Source organism: Melopsittacus undulatus (genome assembly GCF_012275295.1).
Source record: "Melopsittacus undulatus isolate bMelUnd1 chromosome 28 unlocalized genomic scaffold, bMelUnd1.mat.Z SUPER_28_unloc_1, whole genome shotgun sequence".
Lineage (NCBI taxonomy): Eukaryota > Metazoa > Chordata > Aves > Psittaciformes > Psittaculidae > Melopsittacus > Melopsittacus undulatus.
Genome location: NW_022993939.1, coordinates 231,379 through 258,781, shown reverse-complemented (window position 1 = coordinate 258,781; position 27,403 = coordinate 231,379). Strand labels below are relative to the sequence as shown.

The 27,403-nt window shown below is 61.9% G+C and overlaps 7 protein-coding genes across 9 annotated transcripts; 3 read left to right on the top strand and 4 right to left on the bottom strand.

Moving 5' to 3' along the window:
* Positions 1–1,737: 1,737 nt before the first annotated feature.
* Positions 1,738–5,046, bottom strand: LOC101871710 (alpha-1,3-mannosyl-glycoprotein 2-beta-N-acetylglucosaminyltransferase). Of its 2 annotated transcripts, none has more exons than XM_034073576.1 (2): positions 4,942–5,046; positions 1,738–3,261 (listed from the first exon to the last, which is right to left on the bottom strand). In XM_034073576.1, exon 2 carries the CDS (start codon positions 3,230–3,232, stop codon positions 1,901–1,903), a length of 1,332 nt encoding a protein of 443 aa, XP_033929467.1. In that variant the 5' UTR covers positions 3,233–3,261; positions 4,942–5,046; the 3' UTR covers positions 1,738–1,900. The 2 variants fall into 2 exon arrangements, with proteins under 2 accessions (XP_033929467.1, XP_033929468.1); XM_034073577.1 differs by lacking the exon at positions 4,942–5,046 and adding an exon at positions 4,174–4,466.
* A 683-nt stretch (positions 5,047–5,729) lies between these two features.
* Positions 5,730–6,901, top strand: POLR1H (RNA polymerase I subunit H). Its single transcript, XM_034073597.1, has 5 exons — positions 5,730–5,792; positions 6,223–6,354; positions 6,422–6,519; positions 6,628–6,737; positions 6,822–6,901. Exons 2-5 carry the CDS (start codon positions 6,225–6,227, stop codon positions 6,844–6,846), a joined length of 363 nt encoding a protein of 120 aa, XP_033929488.1. The 5' UTR covers positions 5,730–5,792; positions 6,223–6,224; the 3' UTR covers positions 6,847–6,901.
* A 326-nt stretch (positions 6,902–7,227) lies between these two features.
* On the top strand, positions 7,228–8,984 carry PPP1R11 (protein phosphatase 1 regulatory inhibitor subunit 11). Its single transcript, XM_034073596.1, has 3 exons — positions 7,228–7,587; positions 8,232–8,340; positions 8,441–8,984. Exons 1-3 carry the CDS (start codon positions 7,519–7,521, stop codon positions 8,719–8,721), a joined length of 459 nt encoding a protein of 152 aa, XP_033929487.1. The 5' UTR covers positions 7,228–7,518; the 3' UTR covers positions 8,722–8,984.
* LOC117438130 (RING finger protein 39-like) lies at positions 8,980–10,851 on the bottom strand. The gene is made up of 2 exons (XM_034073594.1): positions 10,023–10,851; positions 8,980–9,142 (listed from the first exon to the last, which is right to left on the bottom strand). The coding sequence occupies exons 1-2, from the start codon at positions 10,541–10,543 to the stop codon at positions 9,085–9,087; spliced, it is 579 nt and encodes a 192-aa protein (XP_033929485.1). The 5' UTR covers positions 10,544–10,851; the 3' UTR covers positions 8,980–9,084.
* Positions 10,852–10,874: 23 nt separating this feature from the next.
* Positions 10,875–15,220, bottom strand: TRIM39 (tripartite motif containing 39). The gene is made up of 6 exons (XM_034073573.1): positions 14,638–15,220; positions 13,697–13,792; positions 13,401–13,631; positions 12,481–12,503; positions 12,273–12,394; positions 10,875–11,855 (listed from the first exon to the last, which is right to left on the bottom strand). Exons 1-6 carry the CDS (start codon positions 15,052–15,054, stop codon positions 11,308–11,310), a joined length of 1,437 nt encoding a protein of 478 aa, XP_033929464.1. The 5' UTR covers positions 15,055–15,220; the 3' UTR covers positions 10,875–11,307.
* A 1,969-nt stretch (positions 15,221–17,189) lies between these two features.
* On the bottom strand, positions 17,190–20,561 carry GNL1 (G protein nucleolar 1 (putative)). The gene is made up of 11 exons (XM_034073571.1): positions 20,161–20,561; positions 19,720–19,974; positions 19,464–19,648; positions 19,316–19,387; positions 19,033–19,225; positions 18,850–18,945; positions 18,507–18,707; positions 18,006–18,184; positions 17,780–17,927; positions 17,559–17,699; positions 17,190–17,462 (listed from the first exon to the last, which is right to left on the bottom strand). Exons 1-11 carry the CDS (start codon positions 20,234–20,236, stop codon positions 17,251–17,253), a joined length of 1,758 nt encoding a protein of 585 aa, XP_033929462.1. The 5' UTR covers positions 20,237–20,561; the 3' UTR covers positions 17,190–17,250.
* ABCF1 (ATP binding cassette subfamily F member 1) lies at positions 20,480–27,065 on the top strand. 2 transcript variants are annotated; one of them, XM_034073548.1, is made up of 26 exons: positions 20,480–20,567; positions 21,024–21,070; positions 21,365–21,448; positions 21,559–21,694; positions 21,786–21,820; positions 21,955–22,068; positions 22,154–22,219; positions 22,302–22,367; positions 22,443–22,514; positions 22,608–22,688; positions 22,773–22,898; positions 23,304–23,404; positions 23,488–23,573; positions 23,980–24,116; positions 24,185–24,333; positions 24,417–24,500; positions 24,589–24,713; positions 24,788–24,900; positions 25,401–25,572; positions 25,674–25,748; positions 25,841–25,911; positions 26,033–26,065; positions 26,171–26,339; positions 26,477–26,541; positions 26,623–26,695; positions 26,776–27,065. In XM_034073548.1, the coding sequence occupies exons 1-26, from the start codon at positions 20,507–20,509 to the stop codon at positions 26,940–26,942; spliced, it is 2,508 nt and encodes an 835-aa protein (XP_033929439.1). In that variant the 5' UTR covers positions 20,480–20,506; the 3' UTR covers positions 26,943–27,065. The 2 variants fall into 2 exon arrangements, with proteins under 2 accessions (XP_033929439.1, XP_033929438.1); XM_034073547.1 differs by having other exon boundaries at positions 22,151–22,219.
* The last annotated feature ends 338 nt before the right edge of the window (positions 27,066–27,403 follow it).

The window sequence follows — 27,403 nt, the reverse complement described above, 5'->3', positions numbered from 1 at the left end:
GCAGGACCAGGCAGGTCTCTGCCTCTTACAACCCGAATAGCTCTGTCTTTGCTGCCAGATTTACCTCCTGTCCCCGGAGGCTTGTAACGTCAGCCTAAGGAAGAGGAGAAACCACCAGGAAAGGCAGCAGGGAGGATGGTTGTTTTCATCTCCAGGGTCCTAGTTTTAAATAAGGCACCTGACAAACCCACAGATCACCACTAAACCAAAATTATAGCCCAGCTTGGTGTGTAATTAGTTGTTTCTCCACTTGGTAAAGTAGGTGATAGGTGATATTGTCCTCAAAAGACAAGAAGTGGTTACCGTACAAGGTTTGGCAACACTTACATGACATCAAGGAAAAATCAAAATGCTTCTTTTGCAGAGTCCTGCTCCAACGGACAAGCTGCCAACACTCTGTTCCATCTGCTTTTCACCTGGAAAGCTTTATGAAGATCTAATTTGAAAGTCCATAAAAAATAAAGCTTAAACAACAAAAAAAAGCCTTTTCCTGTAACTCAGCAGGTCCAGAGCTGACTCTCCACCGCTGGGCAGGAGGGGAATCAGCTTCAAGCAAAGACACCTCACCAGCCTCATGTCAGCAACTTGTATGGCAGATCGTTTATCACGGAGGGCACACAGCCCCCGTTCCTCGAGCAGAGCCTCCACAGCAGCCCCATCCATGAATCCCAAAACCCTTTGGGATGACAGATAAACCTTTCACCACCCTCCAAAGAGGTCTCAGGGGACAGTTTAAGGTGTTTTCTCCACAAGTGACGGACCCTGTCCCACAATGACAGACCCTAGAAGGAGGCAGACGCATTTCTGGGCTGCAGAGGGAGCGTTTTAGGTTTATTTCCCTAACCTCAGCCTCCTGCCTCGCCCGCACAACCCTTCCACCCCTAGAACCACGCTGCTATAAGCCTCGGCACTCTGATTGGCTCCTTGCCCTCCCACCGCGGCTTCCCATTGGCTGCTCCTCCCCGGGCAGCCCCCTCCCGTCAACCATCCTAGGTGCGGACCTGAGTGGAAACTTCACGCCCAGCAAAGCACGGCAGGTGCGGACCTGAGTGAAGACTGCGCCCTCCCTGCCACCTCCATGGGTTAATAATGGGTGGGTATTGAGAAAAGGGGGGTTCGAAAGACACTTCTGTACCCCAAAGACTCAAATTTGGGTGCATTTTGAGCCAAAATACACTCCCAGTGCAAACCGGGCAGGGTTTGGGGGAAGTTTGTCCCATTTTGAGCACTGTTCCTGAAGGAGCAGCTCTGGAAAATGATGGTTTCCACCTCAAAATAACACTTACCTGGGGAAGAAACCCCCACATTGGGTAGGGACTGGTTAATGTCAGAGGGGATCCATGCTGCTGCATCAAGGGGAAAGTGCTGATAATATCCCCAAATCCCACTCTGTGCCCCTTTTAAGTCAAAATCGCCTCTATTCAGCACCAGCAGTGGAGGTGGGGAGGAAACTGCTTCCAAAATACACCTAAACCCACCCAGATTTAACCCGAATCCTGCTGGAGGGTGGCATAAATCCTTCCCAGTGTCAGCAATTTGCCCAGACTCCCACAGACCCCTCACCCAATAGATCTGTGTACACCCATACAGCTCCGTGTAGACTCATACAGGTCAGTTTATGGTCTGTAGCACCAAGAGCATTAAGCTGAATACAAGAACAAAGCCCTGTAAGCACAACAGAGGTCCCGAATGGTGCTGATGAAAGCACCAGCAAAAGAAACTGACTTTTGGGGGGAGTTTCAGTGTTTTTTGCCATTTATTCTGCAAAAATCATTCCTCCACTCACCCCGAATCGTGTCCCAGCTCCTCCCCCTCAATCCACACCACAAAAAAACCCCAAAAGCAATGAAAACGGGGGAGGAAATCCCCCCTGGAACAAAACCACACCGAGCAATTCCAGCTAACTCCAGCTGGGATCGTATCCCGTCCAGTCCGAGGGGGGCGCCAGGTAAACGCGCCGTCCCCTATAGACGAAGCTGACGATGCCGCGGTAGCCGGCGCGGGGGACGCCGGACTTGAGGTCGTCCATCAGCCCCAAAGCTTTGGCGAAGGCCTTGAAGGAGTCACGGCCGCTGTACTGGAGGCGGACGGTGCCCAGCTCCCGGCGCCGGTTCCCCTGGAGCTCTTCCACCCTCACCTCCGGAGCGGAGTAAACCTTAGGGAGGAAGGAACGTTCGTACTCGTCCTTTTTGAGGTAAGAAAGATCCAGTTGGGTAAAAGGCACGAAACGGTCGTTGAGTTTGATGAACTTTAAATACTGGTCAAAGAACTGCCCGTGGCTCACACCTTTGCGACCGAACGTCATGGTACGGGACACCTCGGGCCGCACGCAGGAGCGATCGCGGCGCTGCTCCGGCTGCCGCATCCAATCGTCCCAGAAAGCTCGCGGCCATTTGGGCTCGAGTTCATCCCAAAGCTCGGCTAGGAGCAACCAACCGAGGCCGGGAAAGAAATCAGTCCTGTAAAGCAGCTCGGCTTGCGCCACGTCCACCATCTGCTCCTTGCCGTTGTCATTCCAAGCGGACACGCACCACAGGCTGCGGTCGGCCAGGAGCAGCGGGAATGCCGCTTGGAAGTACTCAAAGAAATCCGGAGCAACCTCTAAGTCATCCTCCACCACGATGGCAGCGCGGTAGCGGAACGTGCGGAAAACCTGCCCCAATGCCCAGCGGTAATGCCGGGCGATTTTGTAGTATCCTTGGAATTTCCTATGCTCCGCAGGCACCGGGATGTCGCTGAGGTCCGGCTGCCGGATATGAGCCACGGCATCCCCATAGGAAGCGATGACCCTGGCGGTCTCAGCGTGCCCGCAATCCTGGCTCACGATGACGGGGAACTGCTGCGCCGAGGGCCGGTACCGCAGGAGCTTATCGAGGCAGCGGCGCACGGTGCTGCGGTCGCAGGCCAGCACCAGCACGGGCAGCACGGTGCTGCTGGGATCAGTGGGGTGCGGTGGGGCCGGGGATGGAGGCGGAGGGGGCGGTTTGGGGGTGACGGGGCCGCGGTGCTGCCGCCGGCTCCAGAGGTTGCTGTAGTGGTGGATCTGGTGCAGGAGCTGCTTCTGGCGCTCCAGTTCGGTCTCGGCGTCCTGGGCCAAGCGGATGACTTGGGCCGTGAGGAGGTCGCCGTCGGGAGGCGAGGCCGGGCGGCTCCAGAGGAAGAGGAGGAGGAGGCCGTTCCAGGCGATGAAGAGCGCCGCCCCCCACAGCACCAAGCTGCTCTTCTTCAGCATCCTTCAGCGCTCACTCCCATGCCATGGACCTGGGGGCGCAGCAAGAGGGAGGGTTCAGGGGCCTCCTTTCACCCCTCAACAGGGGAACAACCCCCCCCGGCACGTGGAGAGGAAGTGAAACAACGCGGCCATGGAGCCTCCCACCAGAAACGTGGCACCAGAGAGCCAAAAACACCCCAAAAACTGTGATAAAAGGGGGGGAAAAGGCAAATTATGAACCCTAAATCCCAAATCTCCACATGGGGAGCGGGGGGCAGAGTCCATTCCCGTTAAACATTAACCCCAAGGTCAGTTCCAGAGAGGATTTGGCATCGGAAAGCCGGGGGAGGGGGGGGGGGGGGGGTTTCTGCTTGAGAAATGAAAGGAAAGCTTCAATTTGGGTGCTAAAATCCTGTTTTCAGTGAGTTTTTACCCCCCCCCCGAGCCTGGTTTGACTCCTACCAGCAAAGGGAAGATGTCAGCGAGGGCAGGAAGTGGAAGGGAAAGGGGAGTTTAAGGGGAAAAGCAAGGAAAACCATAAGGAAAAGGGGAATGGAAGCACCAGGGAGAATAAAGAGAGGGCAAAGCAGCAACGGGAGCAGCTCAAGGGTTAACGGCGCCGCCGGCCACGTTGGCGGGCGGAAAAGGGGAATTAAAAGGAAAGAAAACACCCGGAAAAGGGGGATTTAAAGGGAAAAAAGGGGGAAACTCAAGGATTTGGAGGGGTGAAAAGGGGGGTGAGGCCAAAGGCAACGGGAGGGGGAAGGGAAAAGGGGAAAGTGCCGGGAATGGGGGAAGCAACTGGTTGAGATCCCCCTTCCCGGCCCCAAAAGAGCCATCGCAGGCTGGAAAAGCAGCTGGAGAGAAGGAAAAGAAGGGGAAAAAGGTGGGAAAAGGGGAATTCAGGGGGTTTGAGCCCCTCAATGGGGGCTCTGGGGGGGAGGCGCTGGGTTAAGCCATACCTGGGGCCGAAAGCCTGGGGGCAGCCGGTGGCTTGGCTCAGAACGAGGGGTTCTGCCTCGGAATGGGGCTGGTTTGGCTCAAAAGGAGGCAGTTTTGACCCAAACCAAGGGGGTTTTGACCCAAACCAAGGGGTTTTTGGCCCAAACCAAAGGGTTTCGGCCCCAAAGGGCAGCTGAGCCGCCCGTGCCCTGGTGCCGAGGCCGGAGCCAGGCGCTGAGTAAGCAGAGCTGGGATTTCCCCAGCCCTCGGCTCCGCTCGGGGCCTCACAGCTCCGGCCCCATTGAACCCTCAGCACCCCCAACCCTCCCCCCCCCCGGATCCAGGCATTCCTGAAGGATTTGGAGGGGTTTAAGCTCCTTTTCCTCATCACAGCAGCCCCAGAGACCCCAAACCCGCAGATTTGGGGTAACCCCCCCCCCAACACCGTTCACTTACTCATTAAATCCCCTTTTTAACTAATCCAGGCTCTTTTTGCAGCATCCCAAACCCATCCATAAAGGACCAAGGCAGCGAGTTTTGTCCCCCCCCCACGTTGGATTCTTCCCCTTTTCCCACCTTTTTGCCTTCATTTCCACCACAACAATGGGCACAAACCCTCACCCTGGCCCAAACGAAGCCCTCTTCCCATAGGATTTGCCCCCGAGCATCCCCCCAGCGCCTCAACCCCCCCCCCAAATCCCCATTTTCCCCCTTTCTGGGGTTATTTTACCCCCTTCCCAATGGGAATTAACGGGGAACAGCCTCCCCCTCCCCCCCCACGGGGTTACCTGCTGGTGCCGTCGCTCCAGGGGGAGGGGGGTCGCTGGGTTCCCCCCTCCCCCTCCTATTCCAGAGCCTCCTGAGTATCCCTTAGGAATGGGGGGGGGGGGGGGCTCAGGCCGCTGCTTCCCTCCCACGGGAGCTTCCACTCGGTTCCGGGGGGGGGTTCAGGCCATGGCAGGGGCCGTGTCCGTCGGTCCGGCCGCTGCCTCCGGGCTCCGCATGCTCCAACCCCCGGCCATGGTCCTGGGGGGGGGGGGGGGGGGGGATCCAATGAGCTCTTCAATGGGGAGGAAAAGGTTAAAATGCCCCAATTCCCCCTTTAATGAGGACACCCCCCCCCCCCAACCCCCTTATGGATCCCCCTGCCCCGAATCCCGCAGGAAGAGGGATTCCTGTAGGGAATGGGTTGAGAGCCTCCTCCTTGCCCTATAGCGGAACCCTATGGGGCACAGGACCCCCCTCCAGCCCCATAGACCCCAATGGAGCCCCATAGACCCCAATGGAGCCCCACGGACAACCCCCCCCCCCCCCCCAGGCCGGTACCAGCGGCGCCTCCCGGCAGCTCCCACCACTTCCGCCCCGCCGCAGCGGAAGCGACGCCATGGCAACGGCGAGGCCACGCCCCCACCATGCCCATATACGGCAGGCCACGCCCCCTCGGTCCCTAAGCCACGCCCCGACTGGCTCAGCGCGGTCAGACCACGCCCCCCCACACTCGAAACCACGCCCCCCTCCGTATGGACACGCCCCCTCCCGGGCTTTCCGCGTCAATCAATAGGCGCGCTGCAAGGAGGAAGTGACGTCAGGGAGGGGCGGGACTGGAGGGGCGCGCGTTCGGGACTGTCTGGGCGCAGTGGTGGGTTCGACTTGTCTGCTCTGGGGAGCTATGGGGAGGGCTATGGGAGGCAATGGGGGGCTATGGAGGGGCTATGGGAGGCAATGGGGGGCTATGGGGGGGCTATGGAGGCAATTGGGGGCTATGGGAGGCAATGGGGAGGCAATAGGGGGCTATGGGGGGGGGCTATGGGAGGCAATGGGGAGGCAATAGGGGGCTATGGGAAGCAATGGGAGGCAATGGGGGGCTATGGAAGGCAATGGGGGGCTATGGGAGGCAATAGGGGGCTATGGGGGGGGCTATGGGGGGGGCTATGGGAGGCAATGGGGGGCTATGGGGGGCTATGGAAGGCAATGGGGGGGGCAGTGAAGGCGATGGGGTCCAATGGCACCAGGCAATAAGGGGGTGCTGGGTGACCCTGACCCCCCCTTTTCCTCCCCCCTATTCCCAGCCATGGAGCTCCCCTCCTCCTGCTTCCAGTCCTGCCTGGATTTCTGCCCCGAGTGCGGCTCCGTCCTGCCCCGGCCGGGCCCACAGAGCAGCATCCGCTGCCCCCGCTGCAGCTTCACCCTCGACACCGCCGGTCAGTGGGGACAGGGTGGGGGGGACACCGGGACCTGACCCCCCCCTTGACCTCCTTCATCCCATAGACTTTGAGGGGAAGACAATCCGCAGCACCATCGAGTTCAACCGGTTGGAGCCGGCGGGGAGGGGGCAGGATCCTGCTCCCCACTCCCAGGGACCCCTGGTCAGTGACTATGGGGGGGGGGGGAAACACCCCATGGGGAGGGACCCCCGCTGTCCATAGCCCCCCATGGAGGGGGTAATAACACCTTATCCGGGGGGGCCCACGCAGGTGGAGCGGCGCTGCCCCCGCTGTGGGCACGAGGGGATGTCCTATCGCACCCGGCAGATGCGCTCGGCCGATGAGGGCCAGACCGTGTTCTATACGTGCCCCCAGTGCAGGTGAGGGACCCCCCCCTTTTCCATATGGAACCTTCCCTTTTCCCCCTTTCTGACCCCCCCATAACCCCCCTTCTCTCTCCACAGGTTCCAGGAGAAGGAGGATTCCTGATGGGGTGTTCTTGCCCCCCCATGTGGTCAATAAACCCCTCCAGGGTGTTCATACAGGGGGTGTCTCATTTAAAACTGCCCCCCCAGCTCCTGTTTACCCCCCCCAACTCTCGCTTCAGCACTTACTTGCCCCCCCAAGGCCCTGAATTGCCCCCTTAGGCCTTCTGTACCTCCCCAAACTGTCCCCTCAGCCTCTACCTGCCCCCGTAGCACCTCAATTGCCCCCTCAGGCTCTATTTACTCTCCTGAACTGCCCCTACTTGCCCTCCAGCCCCTAAATTGCCCTCTTATGCTCCACTTACCCCCCCGAACTCGCCCCTATTTGCCCCCTCAGCCTCTATCTACCCCCACAAGCTGCCCCTATTTGCCCCCAGCCCCTAATTTGCCCCCTCAGCCTCTAACTACCCCCCTTAAACTGCCCCTATTTGCCCCATCCTCTTATCTGCCCCCTGACCGCACTGCGCATGCGCTCTGCGCCACCTTGTACGGCGGAAACGCGGCCGTAGCGGGGGACCGCATTCTACGTGGGACCCACCGGAAGTGCCCTAACGAGCAGCCGGAAGTGGGGGTGTCGGTGGGCGCCGCACCGGGGCGGCGGTGAGAGCGGTCCGGCCAGGCCCGGCCTCCCCCGGTGCTCCGGGACCCCCCCCCCCGTTAACACCCACCCGGAACTATGGCGGAGGCGGCGGACACCGGAGGCTGCGGCACCGCCACCGTCACCGAGACCGGAGCCGCCGAGCCGGTGAGCGCAGGGCTGCGGTACCGGGAGAGGCCTATGGGGGGTATAGGTACTGAAGGGGTGTGGGGTGGGCCTATAGGTACTGAAGGGGTGTGGGGTGAGCCTATAGGTACTGAAGGGGGGCTGCAAGTGGAGGGGGCCGTGTCCATACGTGCACATATAGATCTAGAGGGGGACATATAGATAGTGAAGGGGGTGTGGGATAACCAGGAGGGGCTATAGGTACCCGGGGTGGGGGCTATAGGTAAGAAGGGTATGTATATAGAGGGAGGGGGGGGGGTGGATACCCAGGGGAGGAGCTATAGATAATACGGGCCTGTATCTATACGTCCCCTGGGGGGGGTTGTATAGATAGGAGGTGGCTTATAAATATAGTGACTATAAGAGGCTATAAGATAGTGTCTATGTGCTTATCTATACGTACCAGGAGCATATGGATAAGGGGGGGTATAAGTATATGGAAGGGGCTGTAAGCTCCAGGAGTGTATAAATAACACTGGGGGGCATATAAATCCTATAGGGGGGGTATAAATCCTATTGAGGGGGTATTAACCCTATGGGGGGGGTAAATAGCTGGGAGAGGGGGGGCTCTAACGTGCTATAAGGGGGTGTATAGAACATAGGGGGTGCTGACAGTGCCCCCCCAGGAGAACCGCAGCCTGACCCTGAAGCTGCGCAAGCGGAAGCCGGACAAGAAGGTGGAGTGGTCCAGTGACACCGTGGACAATGAGCACCTGGGCCGCCGCTCCTCCAAGTGTGAGTGGGGACCCCCCCCGTGCCCCCCAACCCCACACACAAAGGGGACCCCCCTGACACCCCCGTTTTGTGTGTGTGTCCCCCCCCCATTGCACCTCAGGCTGCTGCATCTATGAGAAGCCGCGAGAGTTCGGGGAGAGCTCGACCGAGAGCGAGGAGGAGGATGAGGAGGAGGAGGAAGCAGCGGGGGGGGGCGGCCAGGGGGGGGCACGATGGTTGTGGCCACCTCCATTGCATCAGGGGACACAAACGGGGGCAGAGGCAGCGCGGGGAGGACACGGGGGGGCCCCAAGCGCAGCCCCCTGGGCCCCCGACCCCTATGGAGCACTGAGGAGTCCCCTATGGAGGCTTCTGGATACCCCCCCCCCCATCAAATATTGACTGGACTGGAATCCCCCCTCCCGAGCATCACATCAGGGGTTGACTCCCCCAAATCAATGCCTGAGCCCCTGAATCAATGCCTGAGCCCCCCCCCTCCAAACCACCATTGCCTGAACCCCAACCCATCACTGCCTGAGCCCCCCCCTCCAATCAACACTGCCACCCCCCACATGCACCCCACTGTTTGGGGGGGGCCTTTTGGGGTGCTCCCCCCCACCCCCCCAACATGGCACCTGTGGGCATTAAAGGTGGCATTGCTGTGACCGCTGCTGTGGCGCTCGGTGGGGGGGGGCACGGTGTTTATTGGGGTGTCAATGGGGGGAGGACGGCTTCGGGGGGGTCCCCCCACCCTCAGGTGGCTCCTTAGGCGGTGGGGGGCTCGGGGGGGGCGGTGGCGTCGGCTCGGAGCTGGGCCCCCAGGCTGTGGGGAGAAGGGAATGGGGGGGGGGGGTTAATGACAGGGTAAAGGGGGGGGCACCTTTGGGGTGTCACCGGACACGGGAGTGTCCCCATGGGAGGGACCTGGAGCCACCAAAACAAGCGTCACCCCCCAGCAATGTCACCCGACCGGCTGGGCCTGGCACGGGACTCAGGAACGGGAGTGTCCCCCCCGCGGCACCGCACGTGAGGGACGGGGCACGGGGTCATGGCCCCCCCCTGCACCCCAATGGCACCCACAGCACATCCAGATCCACCCCCCCTGCACCCCAATGGCACCCACAGCACATCCAGATCCACCCCCCCTGCACCCCAATGGCACCCACAGCACATCCAGATCCAGCCCCCCTGAACCCCAATGGCACCCACAGCACATCCACATCCCCCCCTGCATCCCAATAGCACCCACAGCAGATCCAGGTCCCCCTCTCCTGCATCCCAATAGCACCCACAGCACATCCAGGTCCACCCCCCCTGCACCCCAGTGATACCCATAGCACGTCCACATCCCTCAACCCCTGCACCCCAATGGCACCCACAACACACCTAGATCCCCACTCCTGCATCCCAATGGCACCCACAGCACATCCACATCTCACCTCCCTGTACCCCAATGGCACCCACAGCACATCCACATTCCCCCCTGCATCCCAATAGCACCCACAGCACATCCACATCCCTCTTGCATCCCAATAGCACCCAAATCACACCCACATCTCCCCCACCCCTGCACCCCATTCTCACCCACATCCCCCCTCACACCCCATTGTCACCCACAACATAACCAGATCCCCCCACAGCACCCACTTAGACACTAGGATCCCCGAATTCCCCTTACCCCATCACCCCCCCCTTGCCCTCACCTGCGGCGCTGTGGCCGCCGGGGGGCAGCGGGGGTGCCCCGGGCCAGGCGCTGTGCGATGCGGGTCTCCACGGCCAGGGCCACGGCAGTGCGGAGCCGGTGCGGGGCAGCGGAGCGCTGGCACCGGGGGCAGGTGACGGCAGCACCGGCAGAGCGCAGGCAGCGCCGGCAGCAGCTGTGGTTACACGGCAGCAGCACCGGGTCCCGCAGCGCCTGCCCGCACGCCGGGCACTGCGTGTCCCGGGCCAGCCGAGCCAACGGGCCCCGCTCCGGAGGCACCGGGGGGGACATGGAGGCGTGTGCGGCAACGGGAGGGGTGAGACGGGAGGGAGGAGAGGGGAGGGGCGGGGAGGGAGGGGAGGAGGGGACGGGAGGGAGGAGGGAGGGAGGAGGAGAGAGATGGGGATACACAAAGGGACGTGGATGGATGTGAATGGAGATACGGGACAGGGATGGACATGGAGAGAGATACTGGACAGGGATGGACATGAATGGAGAGAGATACGGGACAGGGATGGACATGAATGGACACAAATGGACACGAATGGACAGAGATATGGGACATGAATAGACACGAATAGACAGAGATATGGGACATGGATGGACACGAATGGAGAGAAATGTGGGATGTGGATGGACATGAATGGACAGAGATATGAGACATGGATGGACACAAATGGACAGAGATATGGGACATGGATGGACACAAATGGACAGAGATATGGGACATGGATGGACACAAATGGACAGAGATATGGGACATGGATGGACACAAATGGACAGAGATATGGGACATGGATGGACATGAATGGACAGAGATATGAGACATGGATGGACATGAATGGAGAGATATGAGACATGGATGGACATGAATGGACAGAGATATGAGACATGGATGGACACAAATGGACAGAGATATGGGACATGGATGGACACAAATGGACAGAGATATGGGACATGGATGGACATGAATGGACAGAGATATGAGACATGGATGGACATGAATGGAGAGATATGGGACATGGATGGACACAGGAGGACACGGGGACACAGCTCTGCCACACGCCTGCCGCCCCCCCCAAGCCACCAGTGCTGCCCCAACTGAAGCCAGTCTGGTGCTGGTGAGATGGAGCCAAATCCCAGCAGGGACGGATCGCTGCATCCCAGACCTTGAAGAGCCAAATCCCAGTAGTGCTGGACCAGCGCATCCCAGCGGTCCCAGGCATCAGAGAGCCGCAGATCCCGGTTGTGCCAGACCCTGGAGAGCCGCTCCGGAGCTATCCTAGTCATTCCCAGTCCGTGGGTGAGCGGATGACGAGCGGAGCCGCGTTCTTCCTGCCGGCACGGATCCCGGGATAGAAGAGGGGCCAGACCTTCTCGGTGAAGGTGGCGGTGAAGGTGTAGATATGGGATCGATCAGTCACGTTGTAGAAAGCCACTTTCCCAGCCTCGTAATCCAGGAAAACCCCAACGCGTTTGGGCTTCACCCGCAGCGTCAGCGGCGTGAAGGGGGTGGTGGTGGCCGCGTACTTGTCCCCATTCCAGAGCCGGACGCGCCAGTATCCGGCTTCAGGCAAGGGGGTCAACTCCCCTTTCCTGCTCACCGAATCCTTGCACACCCCCAAAGCCCAATGGGTTTTATCCCCGACTTCCACTTCCCAGTAGTGCCTGCCGGAGGTGAAGCCCTGAGCCGCCAGCACGCAGGGGTACATGGTGAAGCGCCGCGGGGAATAGGGCAGCTCCCGCGGCCCCATGTCCACAAAGCGGACGCTCTTCCGGTCCTCGGACAGCACCAGGTTGGGATGAGCCGTGTCGGGATCCAGAGTCACCTCCCCTGTGTGGGTATGGCCGTGGTGAGGGGGGGATGCGGGTAAAGGGGGGGTCAGGGATGGATGGGGAATGGGGGATGAATGGGGAATGGGGGATGGATGGGGAATGGGGGATGAGGGATGGATGGGGAATGGGGGATGAGGGATGGATGGGGAATGGGGGGATCAGGGATGGATGGGGAATGGGGGATGGATGGGGAATGGGGGATGAGGGATGGATGGGGAATGGGGGATGAGGGATGGATGGGGAATGGGGGATGAGGGATGGATGGGGAATGGGGGATGAGGGATGGATGGGGAATGGGGGATGAGGGATGGATGGGGAATGGGGGATGAGGGATGGATGGGGAATGGGGGATGAGGGATGGATGGGGAAGGGGGGATTAGGGATGGATGGGGAATGGGGGGAATCAGGGCCTCACCGAGCACGCGCCGCGTGAGCTTGCGCAGGGTGAAGTACTGCCTTGGGAAGCTGCTGAAGTTCTTCTCCAGCTCAATGGGAATGGAAACGGGATCATCCAGCGGAGCCGCTGCTGCCTCGCACCTGCAGGCGGGTGGGATGCTCCGGCTGACCGGAACACCCCAAATCCCGCTTTTCTGCCCCAAAACGGAGGCCTGGATGGTTCTTACCTGGCCAGAGTGTCCTTGATGTCCTGAACGGGAGAAAGAAGGGAAAATGAGGGCTAAGTGGGATAGATCCCCCCAGATCCATGCTCCAGGAATCCTGCCCCCAGCCATGATGCCAATCCTGATGCTGACCCCAATCCTGCTGCCTATTGCCATCCCCAATGCCAATTCCCACCGCAGCATTCCCAATCCTGTCATCAAACCCAATCCCATCCCCTGAGATCCTGTCCCTAAACCCAATCCATCCCTAAACTAAATCCCATCAATAGAGACCATCCTGTCCCCAACGATCAATCCTACCCCCCGGGGTGATCCCATCCCCAAACCTAATCCGAACCATAGGAATCCCATTCCCAACATCAACCTTAGCCCCTGGGATGATCCCATCCCCAAAACTAACCCCATCTGCCATGATCCTGCCCCCCAAACCCAATCCTATCCCTAGGAACCCCATCCCCAAAATCAATCCTACCCCTTTTAGTGAGTCCAGCCCCAACCCCAATCCCACCCACAGGGATCCCATCCCCAGCCCCATTCCAGCCCCAACCCCAATCCCACCCACAGGGATCCCATCCCCAGCCCCATTCCATCCCCAACCCCAATCCCATCCACAGGGATCCCATCCCCAACCCCAATCCCATCCACAGGGATCCCATCCCCAACCCCATTCCATCCCCATCCCCAATCCCATCCACAGGGATCCCATCCCCAGCCCCATTCCAGCCCCAACCCCAATCCCATCCACAGGGATCCCATCCCCAGCCCCATTCCAGCCCCAACCCCAATCCCAATCCCATCCACAGGGATCCCATCCCCAGCCCCATCCCATCCCCAATCCCATCCGCAGGGATCCCATCCCCAGCCCCATTCTATCCCCAATCCCAACACCATCCACAGGGATCCCAGCCCCATTCCCTGCTCACCCTCAGCATCTCAGCTCCCGGCTGCAGGCACTTCTCCTGCAGCAGGGACACGAGGGCAGCCAGGCCCCGGTGCTGCTCCTCCAGGCGCTCCAGGTTGCTCCGGAGCCGCTCCAGGATCTCCTGCTCCTCATCCTCCAGGCGCCGCAGCAACAGCTGCTCCTCCTGCGCCAGCAGCGCCCGCAGCTCCTCGAACTCCTGCGCGATGCGGTCCCGGCGCCCGGACACCAACCTCTGGGATAGTGGGATCAGCACCGGGAGCTGGGCCCTATGGGGTCCGACCCATGGTCCTCACCCACCTTCAGCTGGGCTGGTTTCTGCTCCTCGCGTGCGCGGCAGCCGCTCAGCACCTCCAGCTTCTGCTCCAGCGGCTCCAGGCAGCGCTGCAGCTTCTCCTGCCCAGGGAGGGAGTGGGAGAGGGTGGGATGCAAACCCAGAACCAAAGCCCTTCTCCATCCCTGAAGCCTTCCCCCATCCCTGTATCCCTCCTCCATCCCTGTATCCCTCCCCCATCCTCAACTCCCTGCTCTGTCTCTGGGTCCTTCCCCCATCCCTGTATCCCTCCTCCATCCCTGTATCCCTCCTCCATCCCTGTATCCCTCCTCCATCCCTGTATCCCTCCCCCATCCTCAAGTCCCTGATCTGTTTCTGGGTCCTTCCCCCATCCCTGTATCCCTCCTCCATCCCTGTATCCCTCCTCCATCCCTGTATCCCTTCTCCATCCCTGAAGCCTTCCTCCATCCCTGTATCCCTCCTCCATCCCTGTATCCCTCCCCCATCCTCAAGTCCCTGCTCTGTCTCTGGGTCCTTCCTCCATCCATGTATCCCTCCTTCATGCCTCAATCCCTTCTCCACTGGGGAAAGTGAGTGTCCACTTCCCTTCCTGGATAACCCTGGGGCTCAGGGTTAACCAACCGGTTCCCAGATCTCCAAAAGCAGCCCCAGGAAGGGAATTTCAGGCTCAATCCCATCAGGAGGGGTTGGAAAATGAAATGGGGATGAGCAGCATCCCAAAACCCCTCCAGAAACAGCCTCAGGGGGGGAATTTTGGGGTTGAAAATAGGGATTAGGATAAAATGGAACACAAATCTCCTCCAGAAACAGCATCAGGGAGGGAATTTAGGGGTGAAAATGGGGATTGGGATAAAGTGGAACCCAAACCCCTTCCAGAACCAGCCTCAGGGAGTGAATCCAGGGCTGCAAACAGGGACTGGATCAAGCAGACCCCCCCCATCATCACCTTGTACTCCCTGGCAGCCGCCTCCAGGGGCACGAGCACATGAGCCCGGTGCGCGTGGGAGATCTGGCAGAGCAGGCAGACGGGGGCCTGGTCGTCGCGGCAGAAACGCGCCAGGGCCTGGCCGTGGGTCTGGCATCTGGCGCCATCGGGAGCCTTGCGCTTGGTGCCAGGCCGCAGCAGCCGCGCGGCCTCCGCCAGGTTCCCCAGCTGGCGGTTGGGCCGCAGCGCGCGGCGCCGGCAGGGCTTGCGGCACACGGGGCAGGGCAGGTCCCGCGCCAGCTCTGCCCACCAGCGGGTGATGCAGGCGCGGCAGAAGTTGTGGCCGCACTCCAGCAGCACCGGGTCCTGCAGGTACTCCAGGCACACGGAGCAGCTGGCTTCAACCCGCAGCGTCTCCAGGGGGTCCGGGCTAGACATGGTGCCGAGGGGGGGGGAGAGGGAGGTCAGGTGGGGAAAGGGGATGGAGTCATCTTCATTGGGGGTTTCTGGGGGGAAAAAGGGTGGATTTGGTTAAAATGGGGATGTGAAGGGGGGAAGGGATGGGGAGAACAGAGGGGAAAATGGGGTCACCAAAGAGGGGAATGACATCATCTTCATCGGGGTTTTCTGGGGGGAAAACGGGTGAATTTGGTTAAAATGGGGATGTGGTGGTGGGAAGGGCTGATAGGGGAGCTTCTATAGGTGGTTCCTATAAGAGGTTGATATAAGGAAGGACCCTATTAGGGACCCCTCGCATCCCTTATGGGGGTTCCTATAGGGAACTCTCCCAGGAGAAGGCTGTCTAAGAGATACCTATAGGGATGAATCCCTATGGGGGTGTTCCTATAGATAAGGAGCACCAAAGAGGGTCCTCTTTAGGGATAAACCGTACCTGGGTTCCCATAGGGGAGTCCCTATAGGAAAGGCATCCTCAGATGGGGGGAACCCCACAGGGAGAGGCTGTTCTGGGGTCTTTATAGGGGGTCCCTATGGAGAGGTCGCTATAGGGCGCTCCTATAGCAAATCCCTATTGGGGATCACTATATCAGGTGCCTATAGCGAGGTCGCCATAGAGAGCTCCTATGGTAAGGCCTTATAGGGGATTCTTATAGCAGGTGTCTATAGTAAGATCCCTATAGCAGGTCCCTATAGGGGGGCCGCCATAGGGGGCTCCTATAGCAGGTCCCTATAGGGGTTCCCTATAGGGGTCCCGGCCCCCCCAGCCCCCACTCACCGCCGCTCCCCTCCACACCCGGCCCAGCGCCGGAAGTGACGATTCCTCCCAGCGCCGGAAGTACCGACCCTCCCTCCCACCCACCTGTAGCCGAGAGGGGCTTGGAAGACCCGCCCCCTTCTCGAAGCCAGCCAATGAGGAGCGCCGTCCCCGCCCACGTGATAGGGGCGCGATGGCGGCGGCGGTGAAGGACCGCGAGGTGCTGCAGCGGCTCAGCTTCCTGTTCCAGGTGGGGATGGGGCCGAGACGGGCGCTATGGGGCACAACAGGGGTCCCTATGGGGTGCTCTATGGGGCACAAGAGGGGTCCCTATGGGGCGGGCGCTATGGGGCACAAGAGGGGTCCCTATGGGGTGCTCTATGGGGCACAAGAGGGGTCCCTATGGGGCGGGCGCTATGGGGCACAAGAGGGGTCCCTATGGGGTGCTCTATGGGGCACAAGAGGGGTCCCTATGGGGTGCTCTATGGGGCACAAGAGGGGTCCCTATGGGGTGCTCTATGGGGCACAAGAGGGGTCCCTATGGGACGGGCGCTATGGGGCACAAGAGGGGTCCCTATGGGGCCCTAGCGCTGTTTCCCCCCCAGGCCGCGCACTGGGTGCTCCCGCACAGCCCTGCTCTCGCCCGCTTCTACTGCAGCATCCAGCGAGGGACGGCTCGCCGCCTGGTCCTGCGCCTGTGAGCACCGGGACGGGACGGGACGGGCTCCCTATGGGGCGCAGGGGACCCATAGCAGGGACCCTGACACCCCCCAACCCTCAGGGCCCCCTCGGTGAAGCGAGCCGTGTGCCGCCGCTGCTGCTCGCTGCTGCTGCCCGGCGCTGGGGGCTGCCTGCGCCTGCGAGGTGGGTCCGGGGCTATGGGGCAGCACTTGGGGGGCTGTGGGTGGGTCCGGAGCTATGGGGCAGCACTTGGGGGGCTGTGGGTGGGTCCGGAGCTATGGGGCAGCACTTGGGGGGCTGTGGGTGGGTCCGGAGCTATGGGGCAGCACTTGGGGGCTGTGGGTGGGTCCGGGGCTATGGGGCAGCACTTGGGGGGCTGTGGATGGGAATGGGGGTGACCTGACCCCCCCCCCTTCCGTTAGGCCGGGGGCAGCCCCACGTGGTGCTGCACTGCCGGAGCTGCGGCCGCCACCGGCGCTACCTGTGCGCGGAGCCACGCCCCCTGGAGCAGGCCACGCCCCCAGGTCAGTGAGGGGCGGGGCTAAGGGAAGGTGTGGGCGGGGCTAACAGCGGTTGTGACATCCCAGGAGCCCCCCGGGAAATCCTACCTGGCAACAGAGCGGCGCCGTGAGCTCGGATTGGTTCCTGCTGCCCCCCTCTGACCAATCAGAAACAGCGGTTGCAGAAATAAACCTCCCTTTATTCCATCTATGGCATCAGCGTGCGGGCAGGGGGCGGGGCTAACACTCATCCTCTCCCAGCAGAGCAAAGGGATTGGCTGCGGTGCTGGCGGGGGGCGTGGCCTCCCCAGGCTCCGCCCCATCCTCACTGTCGCACTCCTCCTCCGAGGTTGAGGCCTCCTCCGGGGGGGCCGAGCCGGGGACCCCCCGGTCCCCCCCCCGCTCCTGCAGCTCTGCCAGCGCTGCCGTCTCCGGGTGCTGCTCCCATAGGTCTGGGGGGGGCACAAAGAGCGTGATTGGACCCCCCAAAACCGGATTCCAGGCCCCTCATTGGCTCATAGCACCCAAAGGGGTCTGGGGGCACTCACCCTTCTGGGCAGCGTAGCCAGGGGGTCGCAGGCAGAGCCGGAGTCGCCCATCGGCCGCCAGCCTCAGGATGCTGTTGGCTGCACGGTACACGTCGTTCCGAGCTGCCTTTGCTGTCTTGTAACCTCGTTTCTCTGCCCAGGCTGAGCAAAACCCATAAAAACCTCATTAACAACAGGAAATAAGCCTGATTTTCACTTAATTCACCCCAAAAGTCACTGACCTTCACAGATGTCCCAGGCTGTCCAACCTGCTGCAGAAGTGGGGGGCCGCAGCTGGAGGAGAGCTGGCAGGGGGAGCCGAGAGGCCAAGTACCCCACAGCCGAATAGGGCTCCTGCAGCTGGGAGATGGGGTAGACACCAGCCAGCACCTTGGGGGCAATACAACAAGGGCTTAACTTGGGGGGGGGGAACCAAGTGTGAGGGGTGGGGAATGGGGCTGGACCCACCTGCAGAGCCGGGGGGGCCTGGGAGGGGAAGACGAGGCCGGGGCAGTCGCAGAGGCGCACGCGGGGGGTGAGGAAGTGGGTCTGGAAGTAGCGGGTACGGCCGGGGGCCCGGGACACACTGACTGCACTGCGGCCCAGCAGGGCGTTCAGCACTGAGGACTTCCCTGCGTTGGGCAGACCTGTGGGGAGGGGGGTCAGGATATGGGGAGGGGGGGTTAGGATATGGGGAGGGGGGGTCAGGATATGGGGAGGGGGGTCAGGAGACGGGGAGGGGGATCAGGACACGGGGAGGGGGGGTCAGGACATGGGCAGCCCTGCAGGGAGGGGGGGATCAGGACATGGGCAGCCCTGTGTGGAGGGGGGGTCAGGACATGGGGAGGGGGGGTCAGGACATGCTCCCCCTTCCAGGAGATGTGCCCCCAGCCCATTCACTGCCAACAACCCCTCTAAAGCCAAGGCTCCATCCCATATAAGCATCCCAAATGAAGCCCTGCCCCTCACCGACACAGCCCAGGGTGAGGACCCCATGGCGGTAGCGCTCCCATTGCCGAGGGGCCACCATGGCTCCATCCTCGTCGCCATCCTCCTCCTCTTCCTCACTGCCACCTCCCACCTCTTCCTGCTGCTCTTCCTCCTCCTCCTCCCCTCGTGCTGCCGCCGCTTCCACCCGGTCCAGCCGCGCTCGCCAGCTGCTCAGATCCACTGCAAAGCAATGGGGGGGATGGACAAGCACCCAAGGGGGACATAGGGAAACCCCAACCAGCACCCATAGGACATAGGGAACCCCTTCACCAGCGCCATAGATACACACACCCCTTCCCTTCCCCATGGGTGCCCCACTCACCTTCTCCCCCCACGATGCTCTCACAGGCCTCCAGCAGCTGCCGGGGTCCCACAGCTCGGCTCCAGCCTCCTCCCCTCCTCTGCCTCCGCTGTAACCCTTTGGGGGGGGGCAAGAGAGAACAGAGGGTTTCAGGGCACCCTGCTCACCCCCCATCACCCCCCCCCACAAGCGCTGGGTCCATACCGGCTGTGGGGCCCCGTCGGGGGGCGGAGGTGAAGGGCACGACGCGGGCGGTGGGGAAGCGGCGGCGCAGGAGGTGGCTCCATGCGGTGGCCACAGCAGGGGAGGTGAGATCCACTTTGTTGAGGATGAGGATGAGCCCCTTGCCCAGCTCCCGTGTGATGTGTGTGGCCAGCGCCGGGGGCACGTTCAGGGCCTGCCATGGGGGGGGGACACAGCGGTCCTGACCCACGGCGTGGGTACAGGGGTGTCCTCACCCCACACGTGTGGGTCCCCCCATACTCACCGGGTGCCGGGCGTCGGTGATGAGCAGGATGACATCGGACATCTCCAGCACGCGCCACAGCTGCCGCCATGTCTGAAGAGGGGAACCGGTGATGCCACTACCGTTAACGGCCCCTCCTGTGCTGTGCCCCCCCCGTACCCCCACTCACCTCCAGGTTGTGCTCAAACGGAGCCAGGTCCCCTCCATCATCCTCGCCCTCGGTGCCGCCCTCCGCAGGCCGCCGGTTGTCCTGCAGGGCCCGCAGGAAGGCCCCGAACGCAGCCTCCTCCCGTGCCCGCAGCTCCTCGGGGCTCATGGCGAAGCTCCATGGCGGCCGCCGGGGGAAGTCCAGGCCTGGCACCGGGACCCGTGGCTCGCACCGGCTCCTCCGGCCGGGACCCCCCCCCCAGCCCCCAGCTCCTCACCGGGCCCGTAGATGAGATCCGGCTCCAGCTCCAGGGCGCTCTCGGGCAGCGGCTCCAGCACCTCCTCCTGCGCCCTCCGCCGCCGCCGGGCCAAGGCCTCGGCCCGGGGCCCCCCCAGCTGCAGCCGGAAGCGGCCGGGGTCGTGGCGCCGGGGAGGGGGCACCGGATCCCCCGCGTCGGCCGCGGCTCCATCGCTGCTGCGCTCCCGGCTCCCGCTGCGGCTGCCGGGGCCCGAGCCCGGAGGGGCCGCGGGGTCTGCGGGCACCGAACCGCGGTCAGGGCAGGGCCGGGGCCTCCATTACCGGACCCGGTGCCCCCTCACGGCCCCGGTCCCCCCTTTACCCCCTCCGGTACCCCCGTCCAGGCCCCGCCCCTCCCCGGTCCAGGCCCCGCCCCCCCGGTCCAGGCCCCGCCCCCCCGGTCCAGGCCCCGCCCCCTCACCCCCCCGCCTCCGTTCTCGCCGGTCTCGGAGCTGCTGCTTCTTCCTCTTGGCGCTGAACGGCCGCTTGCGGGGCATGATGGGACGTGACGTAAAGGGGCGGGGCTTACCCCAGCCAATCACAGCGAAGGGGTGGCAGGCAATGGGAGGAGCAATGAGGGAGGAGAGAACCAGTAGGAGGGTGGGTTAGAGCGGAGAACCAATTGGAAGCAGGATAACGAGGTTAGTGGGCGGGACTTTGAGGCCAACGAGCCAATCGCAAGCAGCTCCATCCGGCGGACCGGAAGCGCGGCGGCGCTCTAGGCGGAGTGTCCGTGTCCGCGCAGGCGCAGTGCGCGGCGCCCGGCCATGCCGAAGGGAGCGCGGCCGGCGGCGGCCAAGCAGGAGGAATGGCGGGGGGAGGGGGAGGGTGAGAACCGGGACCGGGGGGGGGGGGGGGGGGGGGGGAGGGGCAGAGGGGGGGGAGGGGCAGAGGGACACTGGGGGGAGGGGCACCGGGACCGGGGGGGGGAGGGGTAAAGGGACCGGAGGGGGGAGGGGCACCGGGACCGGGGGGGGGGGGGGGTATCAGTTTGGAATGGGGTATTCCCGGTTGGAATATGGGATTAACCACCTGGAGGGGGGATTTAATGCTTGGAAGGGGGGAATTAACCCCTTTGGGGGGGGGTAATTAACCCCTGGGGGGGAATTAACCCCTGGGGGGGAATTAACCCCTTAGGGGGGTTCTGGCTGCAGTGCTGGGATGGTGGGAGGGGGACACCCGGGTGCACTGGGACCTGTAGCTATAGGGCGGCAGCAATGGGGGGGCTCTGGGTGCTTGAGCCCCCATTTCCTTCCCTTTCCCATCCCTTCCCCCCCCCCCCAGACCAGCCGGTAAAGAAGGGCAAGAAGGACCGGCGAGGCAAGAAGTCGGTGAGCACCGGACCCCCCCCCATTGCCCCATCCCCTGCACCTGCCCCCCCCAACCCTTCCCTTTGCACCCCCAAACCCTTCCCTTTGTCCCCCCCAACCCTTCCCTTTGTCCCCCCCAACGCTTCCCTTTGCACCCCCCAACCCTTCCCTTTGTCCCCCCCAACCCTTCTCTTTGCCCCCCACAACCCTTCCCTTTGTCCCCCCCAACCCTTCCCTTTGCCCCCCCCAAACCCTTCCCTTTGCACCCCCAAACCCTTCCCTTTGTCCCCCCCAACCCTTCCCTTTGCCCCCCAGTTCTTCGAGGAGCTGGTGGAGGAGGAGAAAGCAGCACCCGCTGAGCCCCCCCCGGCGCCGGACAAGGAGGCAGCGCCCCAACAGGTTCTATAGGGCCGGGGGGGGCGGTGACTGAGCCCTAATGAATGGGGTGGGGATGGGGGTGACTAAATGGGGTTAATGAGGGGTTGTTCCCCTCCCCCCACTATTCCCAGGCTTCCCGAAGGAAAAAGGAGCGGAGGAAAGAGCGGAAGCGTCCGGGAGCGGAGCCGGAGCCTGAGGAGCTGGAGCTGAGCCGGCGCCTGCAGGAGCTGGCGGCTGCTGACAGTGAGGAGGAGGAGGAGGAGGAAGGTGAGGACCAGCTCTGAGTCAGCCCCAGAGCATCCCATTGGGATCACTGTGATCCCGCATTGATTCCATACCCTTCATGTCCCTCCAACAGCTCCGGCGCCCAGGAAAGGGGGGAGGAGGAGGAAGGTGAGTGGGGGGGGGGGATGCTGAAATAAGTGGGAAATGAAGGGAAACCACTAAAGTTTAATGGGGGGGGAATTGGGATCCATTGGAATGTTGGGAAGGGGAAGGAAACTCTTTGGGATCCCCCCCCCCCCCAGGGTGGCAACGTCTTTGCGGCGCTGAATCAAGATCAAAGCGAGGAGGAGGAGGAGGAAGAGGAGAAGAGGAAGGAGGAGGCAGCACCACGGCCTGGCAAGGGCAAAAGCCATAAGGTGGGGGGGGGAATGGGACAGGGCTGCCCAAGGGGCACCCCAAAGCCTGTGGATCCCTGATTCCCACCTCCGGTGGCTCCAGCAGGAGGAAGAGGAGGGGGAGAAGAAGAGGAAGAGCCGGAAGAACGAGAAGACCAAGAGCAAGCGGCAGGTGAAGGACACTGTGGGGCAGGGGCACCCCTGTTGGGGGGGGGTCCCCACACTTTGGCCTCTCAATCCCTGTTCCCCTGCAGGGAAAAGCCCCCAGTGAGGATGAGGCCGAAGGCTCCGATGAGGATACAAAACCCAAAGGCAGGAAGGTGAGGGGGGGGTCCCCTCTTTGGGGGGGGGATAAGGGCCCACATCCCCCTTACATTGCATTGTGTCCCCCCAAGAACAAGTTCACAGCCCTGCAGGATGAGGATGAGGAAGATGAACCCAAAGAGCCCCAGAAGGGCAACGAACCTGTGAGTGCCTTGGGATGAGGGGAAGGGGGGAGCCCCCCCCATGCCCCCGGATGCTGTGGGGCTGATATGGGGCTGGGGGTGTCCCTGCTGCAGCCCGAGGAGGAGGAGGAGGGGAGGAAGGCAGAGCCTGACGCCCGCATCAGCAAGAAGGAGAAGAAGAAGATGAAGAAGCAGGTGAAAGGGGGCGGGGCCTGGGTACCAAAGGGGCGTGGCTACAGGGTGGAAGGGGGCGTGGCTTACCTGTGACCACGCCCCCAGATGGAGTACGAGCGCCAGGTGGCCACCATCAAGGCAGCGGCAGCCGCGGGCGAGGAGGACTTCTCAGTGTCCCAGGCTGAGCTGTCCTCACGTCAGGCCATGCTGGAGAACGCCTCCGACATCAAGGTGGGCCCCAAAACCGCCTGGAATCACCCCAAAATCTGCCTTCTGTGCCCCCCCCCCCCGGGGTGAACAAGTGGTGTGGTCCGCTATAGAGTGGGGTAATGGGGGGATGCAATAAGGTATGGGGATGGGGATGGGATGTGCCATTGGGAATGGGGGAAGTGGAGGAAACCATTATATTGGGGGGAAAAGGGGGGATCTGGGGTAATAGAGTGGGATGGGGACGATGGATGACATGAATATATTGGGAAAGGGGGGACCGGACCGTACCATTGCACTGGGGAAGGGGTTGGGGACCTGGATCCCCCCCATTCTATTGGGGAAAAGAAGCCTTTTGGCCATACCATTGCAGTGGGAAAAGGGGGTGCTGGGTCCGGGGCCTGATCCCCCCATCCCTCCCTATCCCAGCTGGAGAAGTTCAGCATCTCTGCCCATGGGAAGGAGCTTTATGTCAATGCCGACCTCTACATCGTGGCCGGACGTCGCTATGGGCTCGTGGGACCCAACGGGTGGGTGCCCCCCCCCCCTTAGGGTGCTCTATGGGGGGGTTATGGGGGTCAATGGCAGCCCCAAAGCCCTCCCTTGTCACCAGTAAAGGGAAGACGACGCTGCTGAAGCACATTGCGAACCGGGCGCTGAGCATCCCCCCCAACATTGATGTGCTGCTCTGTGAGCAAGGTGGGTCTGGGGGTCCCTGGTACCCCCAAAACACCCCCGAAATACCCTGAAAACACCCCCAAAACACCCCTGAAACAGACACCCAAGAAACACCTTGAAAACACCCCTAAATACTCTGAAAACTCCCCTAAAACACCCAAAACCGTGCAAAAACACCCTGAAAACACCCTGAAAACACTCCTAAGACGAACACCCAAGAAACACCTTAAAAACACCATGAAAACACCCCCAAAATACCCTGAAAACTCCCCTGAAACACCCAAAAACCTGCAAAAACCACCATGAAAACACCCCCAAAACCTCCTCAAAACACCCCAAAACACGCCGAAAACACCCTGAAATCAGCCCCAAAACACCCCCAGAACACCCCTAACCCCCCCCCCCCGACCCCCATTGTTGTCCCCAGAGGTGGTGGCTGACGACACCCCCGCGGTGCAGGCAGTGCTCAAGGCTGACACCAAACGGCTCCGGCTGCTGGAGGAGGAGAAGCGGCTGCAGACGCTGCTGGAGCGCGGGGAGGATGCAGCCGAGCGCCTAGAGAAGGTAATGGGGAGGGTACATGGGGGGGCACATTGGGGACCCCCCATTGGGTCTCATTGACCCCAATGCAGGTGTATGAGGAGCTCAGAGCCATTGGGGCGGCTGCAGCCGAGGCCAAGGCCAGGCGCATACTGGCTGGACTGGGTTTCAACCCCGAGATGCAGAACAGAGCAACGAGGAAGTTCTCCGGGGGGTGGAGGATGAGGGTGTCCCTGGCCCGGTGAGTAAGGAGGGGACAATGGGGACGGGGGGGGCACAACCACATCCAGACCCCAACCATCAATGGGGTTGGGGTCCCCCCAGTGCCTTGTTCATGGAGCCGACACTGCTGATGCTGGATGAGCCCACCAACCACCTGGACCTCAATGCGGTCATCTGGCTCAATAAGTGAGAATGGGGGGGGGAAAAGGGGGGGACAACACAAAGGGGGGGTCCCCATAATGTCCCCTCTGTGCCCCCCCCCTTTCTGTCCCAGTTACCTGCAGACCTGGAAGAAGACATTGCTGGTGGTGTCCCACGACCAAGGTTTCCTCGATGATGTCTGCACCGACATCATCCACCTGGATGCCCAGAGGCTCTTCTACTACCGGGGCAACTACAGTGCGTGAGGGGGGGCAAATGGGGGGTGTGGGGCAATAAAAGGGGGGTAATTACCCCCTCTGACCCCCCCGCAGTGACCTTCAAGAAGATGTACCAGCAGAAGCAGAAGGAGCTGCTCAAGCAGTTCGAGAAGCAGGAGAAGAAGCTGCGGGACCTGAAAGCAGGGGGCAAGTCCACCAAGCAGGCGGTGAGTGAGGGATGTTCCTTTGGGATGTGGATCCTTTGGGATGCGGATCCTTTGGGATGCGGTTCCTTTGGGATGTGGTTCCTTTGGGATGTGGTTCCTTTGGGATGCGGATCCTTTGGGATGCCGATGCTTTGGGATGTGGTTCCTTTGGGATGCGGTTCCTTTGGGATGCGGATCCTTTGGGATGTGGATCCTTTGGGATGCAGATCCTTTGGGATGCAGATCCTTTGGGATGCAGATCCTTTGGGATGCGGTTCCTTTGGGATGTGGATCCTTTGGGATGTGGATCCTTTGGGATGTGGTTCCTTTGGGATGTGGTTCCTTTGGGATGCGGATCCTTTGGGATGCGGATCCTTTGGGATGTGGTTCCTTTGGGATGTGGATCCTTTGGGATGTGGTTCCTTTGGGATGTGGTTCCTTTGGGATGCAGCTGTGACCGGGATCCTGCAGGGAAGGGATTTCCTGACGGATCCATGTGTTCCCGATGGGATCATCCTCAGGAGAAGCAAACCAAGGAGGCTCTGACGCGGAAGCAGCAGAAGTGCCGGCGCCGGACGGCGGATGAGGAGGCATCTGAGGCCCCAGAGCTGCTCAAGAGGCCTCGGGAATACACCGTGCGCTTCACCTTCCCCAACCCGCCCCCCCTCAGCCCCCCCATCCTCGGCCTCCACGGTACCGGCACTTGGGGGGCACCGGGGGGGGGGTTATGGGGTGATTGGGGGGGTTGTGGGGGTCAGGACCAACCCCTCATCCATCCCCCCCCTCATATCCAGGCGTTGACTTCGGCTACGAGGGGCAGGAGCTGCTGTTCCGTAACCTGGACTTTGGCATTGACATGGACTCGAGGGGTGAGCCTCAATGACAACAAGGGGGGGTCCTGGAGCCCCTGCAATGACCCAGCTCATCCGGACCCCCCCTTGTCCTCTCTATCCCACCCCAGTTTGCATCGTGGGCCCCAATGGGGTGGGGAAGAGCACGCTGCTGCAGCTGCTGACCGGGCGGCTCACCCCGGTACGGACCCCCCCTCCCAAAGGGATGGGGTCACCCTCAATAACCCCATCTGGGGGTCCCTGCGCCCGATGGGGGGGTGGATTTTGGGGTCCCCCCCCTTTATGATGCTGTTATCCTGCAGACCCGTGGCCAGATGCGGAGGAACCACCGGCTGGTGAGTGCGGATCTATATGGCAGTGATGCAACCTGATTGGCTGCCACTAATTGTGGGCGGAGCCTGCGTGAAGGGGGCGTGTCCTGACGCTGGCCCCGCCCCCAGAAAGTGGGGTTCTTCAACCAGCAAGCGGCAGAGCAGCTGCGGCTGGAGGAGACGGCGGCCGAGTACCTGCAGCGGAGCTTCAACCTCCCGCACCAGGACGCCCGCAAGTGCCTGGGCCGCTTCGGGCTCGAGGGCCACGCACACACGCTGCAGATCGCCAAGCTCTCCGGTGCTGGGCATGAATGGGAGCGTGGGAAAGGAGCCCCGGGAGGGAGCCAATAGGCGGAGGGTGTGGGGAGGGGGCGTGGCTGAGAGGAGGGGCTCGGCCAATGGGAGGTGAGGGTCTAAGCCCCGCCCCTCGCGCAGGCGGGCAGAAGGCGCGGGTGGTGTTCGCGGAGCTGGCGTGCCGGGAGCCGGACGTCCTCATCCTGGTGAGTGCGGGGGGGGGGCGGAGCCAGGGGGGGAGGGGGCGTGGCCAAGCGCTGAGACTCCGCCCCCTTTTCCCACGGCAGGATGAACCCACCAACAACCTGGACATCGAGTCCATTGATGCCTTGGCTGACGCCATCAATGACTACAAAGGAGGTGAGATGGGAAGGAGGAGGGGGGATGACGTCATCGCCGCCTCGCTGTGACGTCATCGCCACCTCACTGTGACGTCACAGCCGTCATCGTGGTGAGCCACGACGCGCGGCTGATCACGGAGACCAACTGCCAGCTGTGGGTGGTGGAGGAGCAGGGACTGAGCCAGATCGATGGCGACTTCGAGGACTACAAACGGGAGGTGCTGGAGGCCCTGGGCGAGGTCATGATCCACCGGCCTCGAGAGTGAGGCTGCGGACGTGTGGGGCAGGGACGTGTGGGGCAGGGAGATGTGGGGCAGGGAGATGTGGGGCAGAGACAACCCTGGCCCCCCCCCTCCCCCCCCCCACGGAATAAAGAGACATGGTGCGAAGCGGTTGTGCAGTGATTGTGGATGCAGTAGGTTCCAGAGTGAACCAATGGGTCCCAGTGGCCTCAATGGCTCCTTTGTGCCCCACAAGTGGCCCTGTTGTGCCCCACAACTGGCTCTATAGTGACCCCTTAATAGGCTGTCTTGTACCCCCCAAAGTGGGCTCCAAATGAACACCACGTATCCCCATCGTGCCCCCCAAGTGGCCCTGTTGTGCCCCACAACTGGCTCTATTGTGCCCCCTTCATAGGGGCCATTGTGCCCCCAAAGTGGGCTCCAAATGAACACCACGTGTCCCCACTGTGCCCCCCAAGTGTCCCAGTTGTGACCCCTTCATCGGC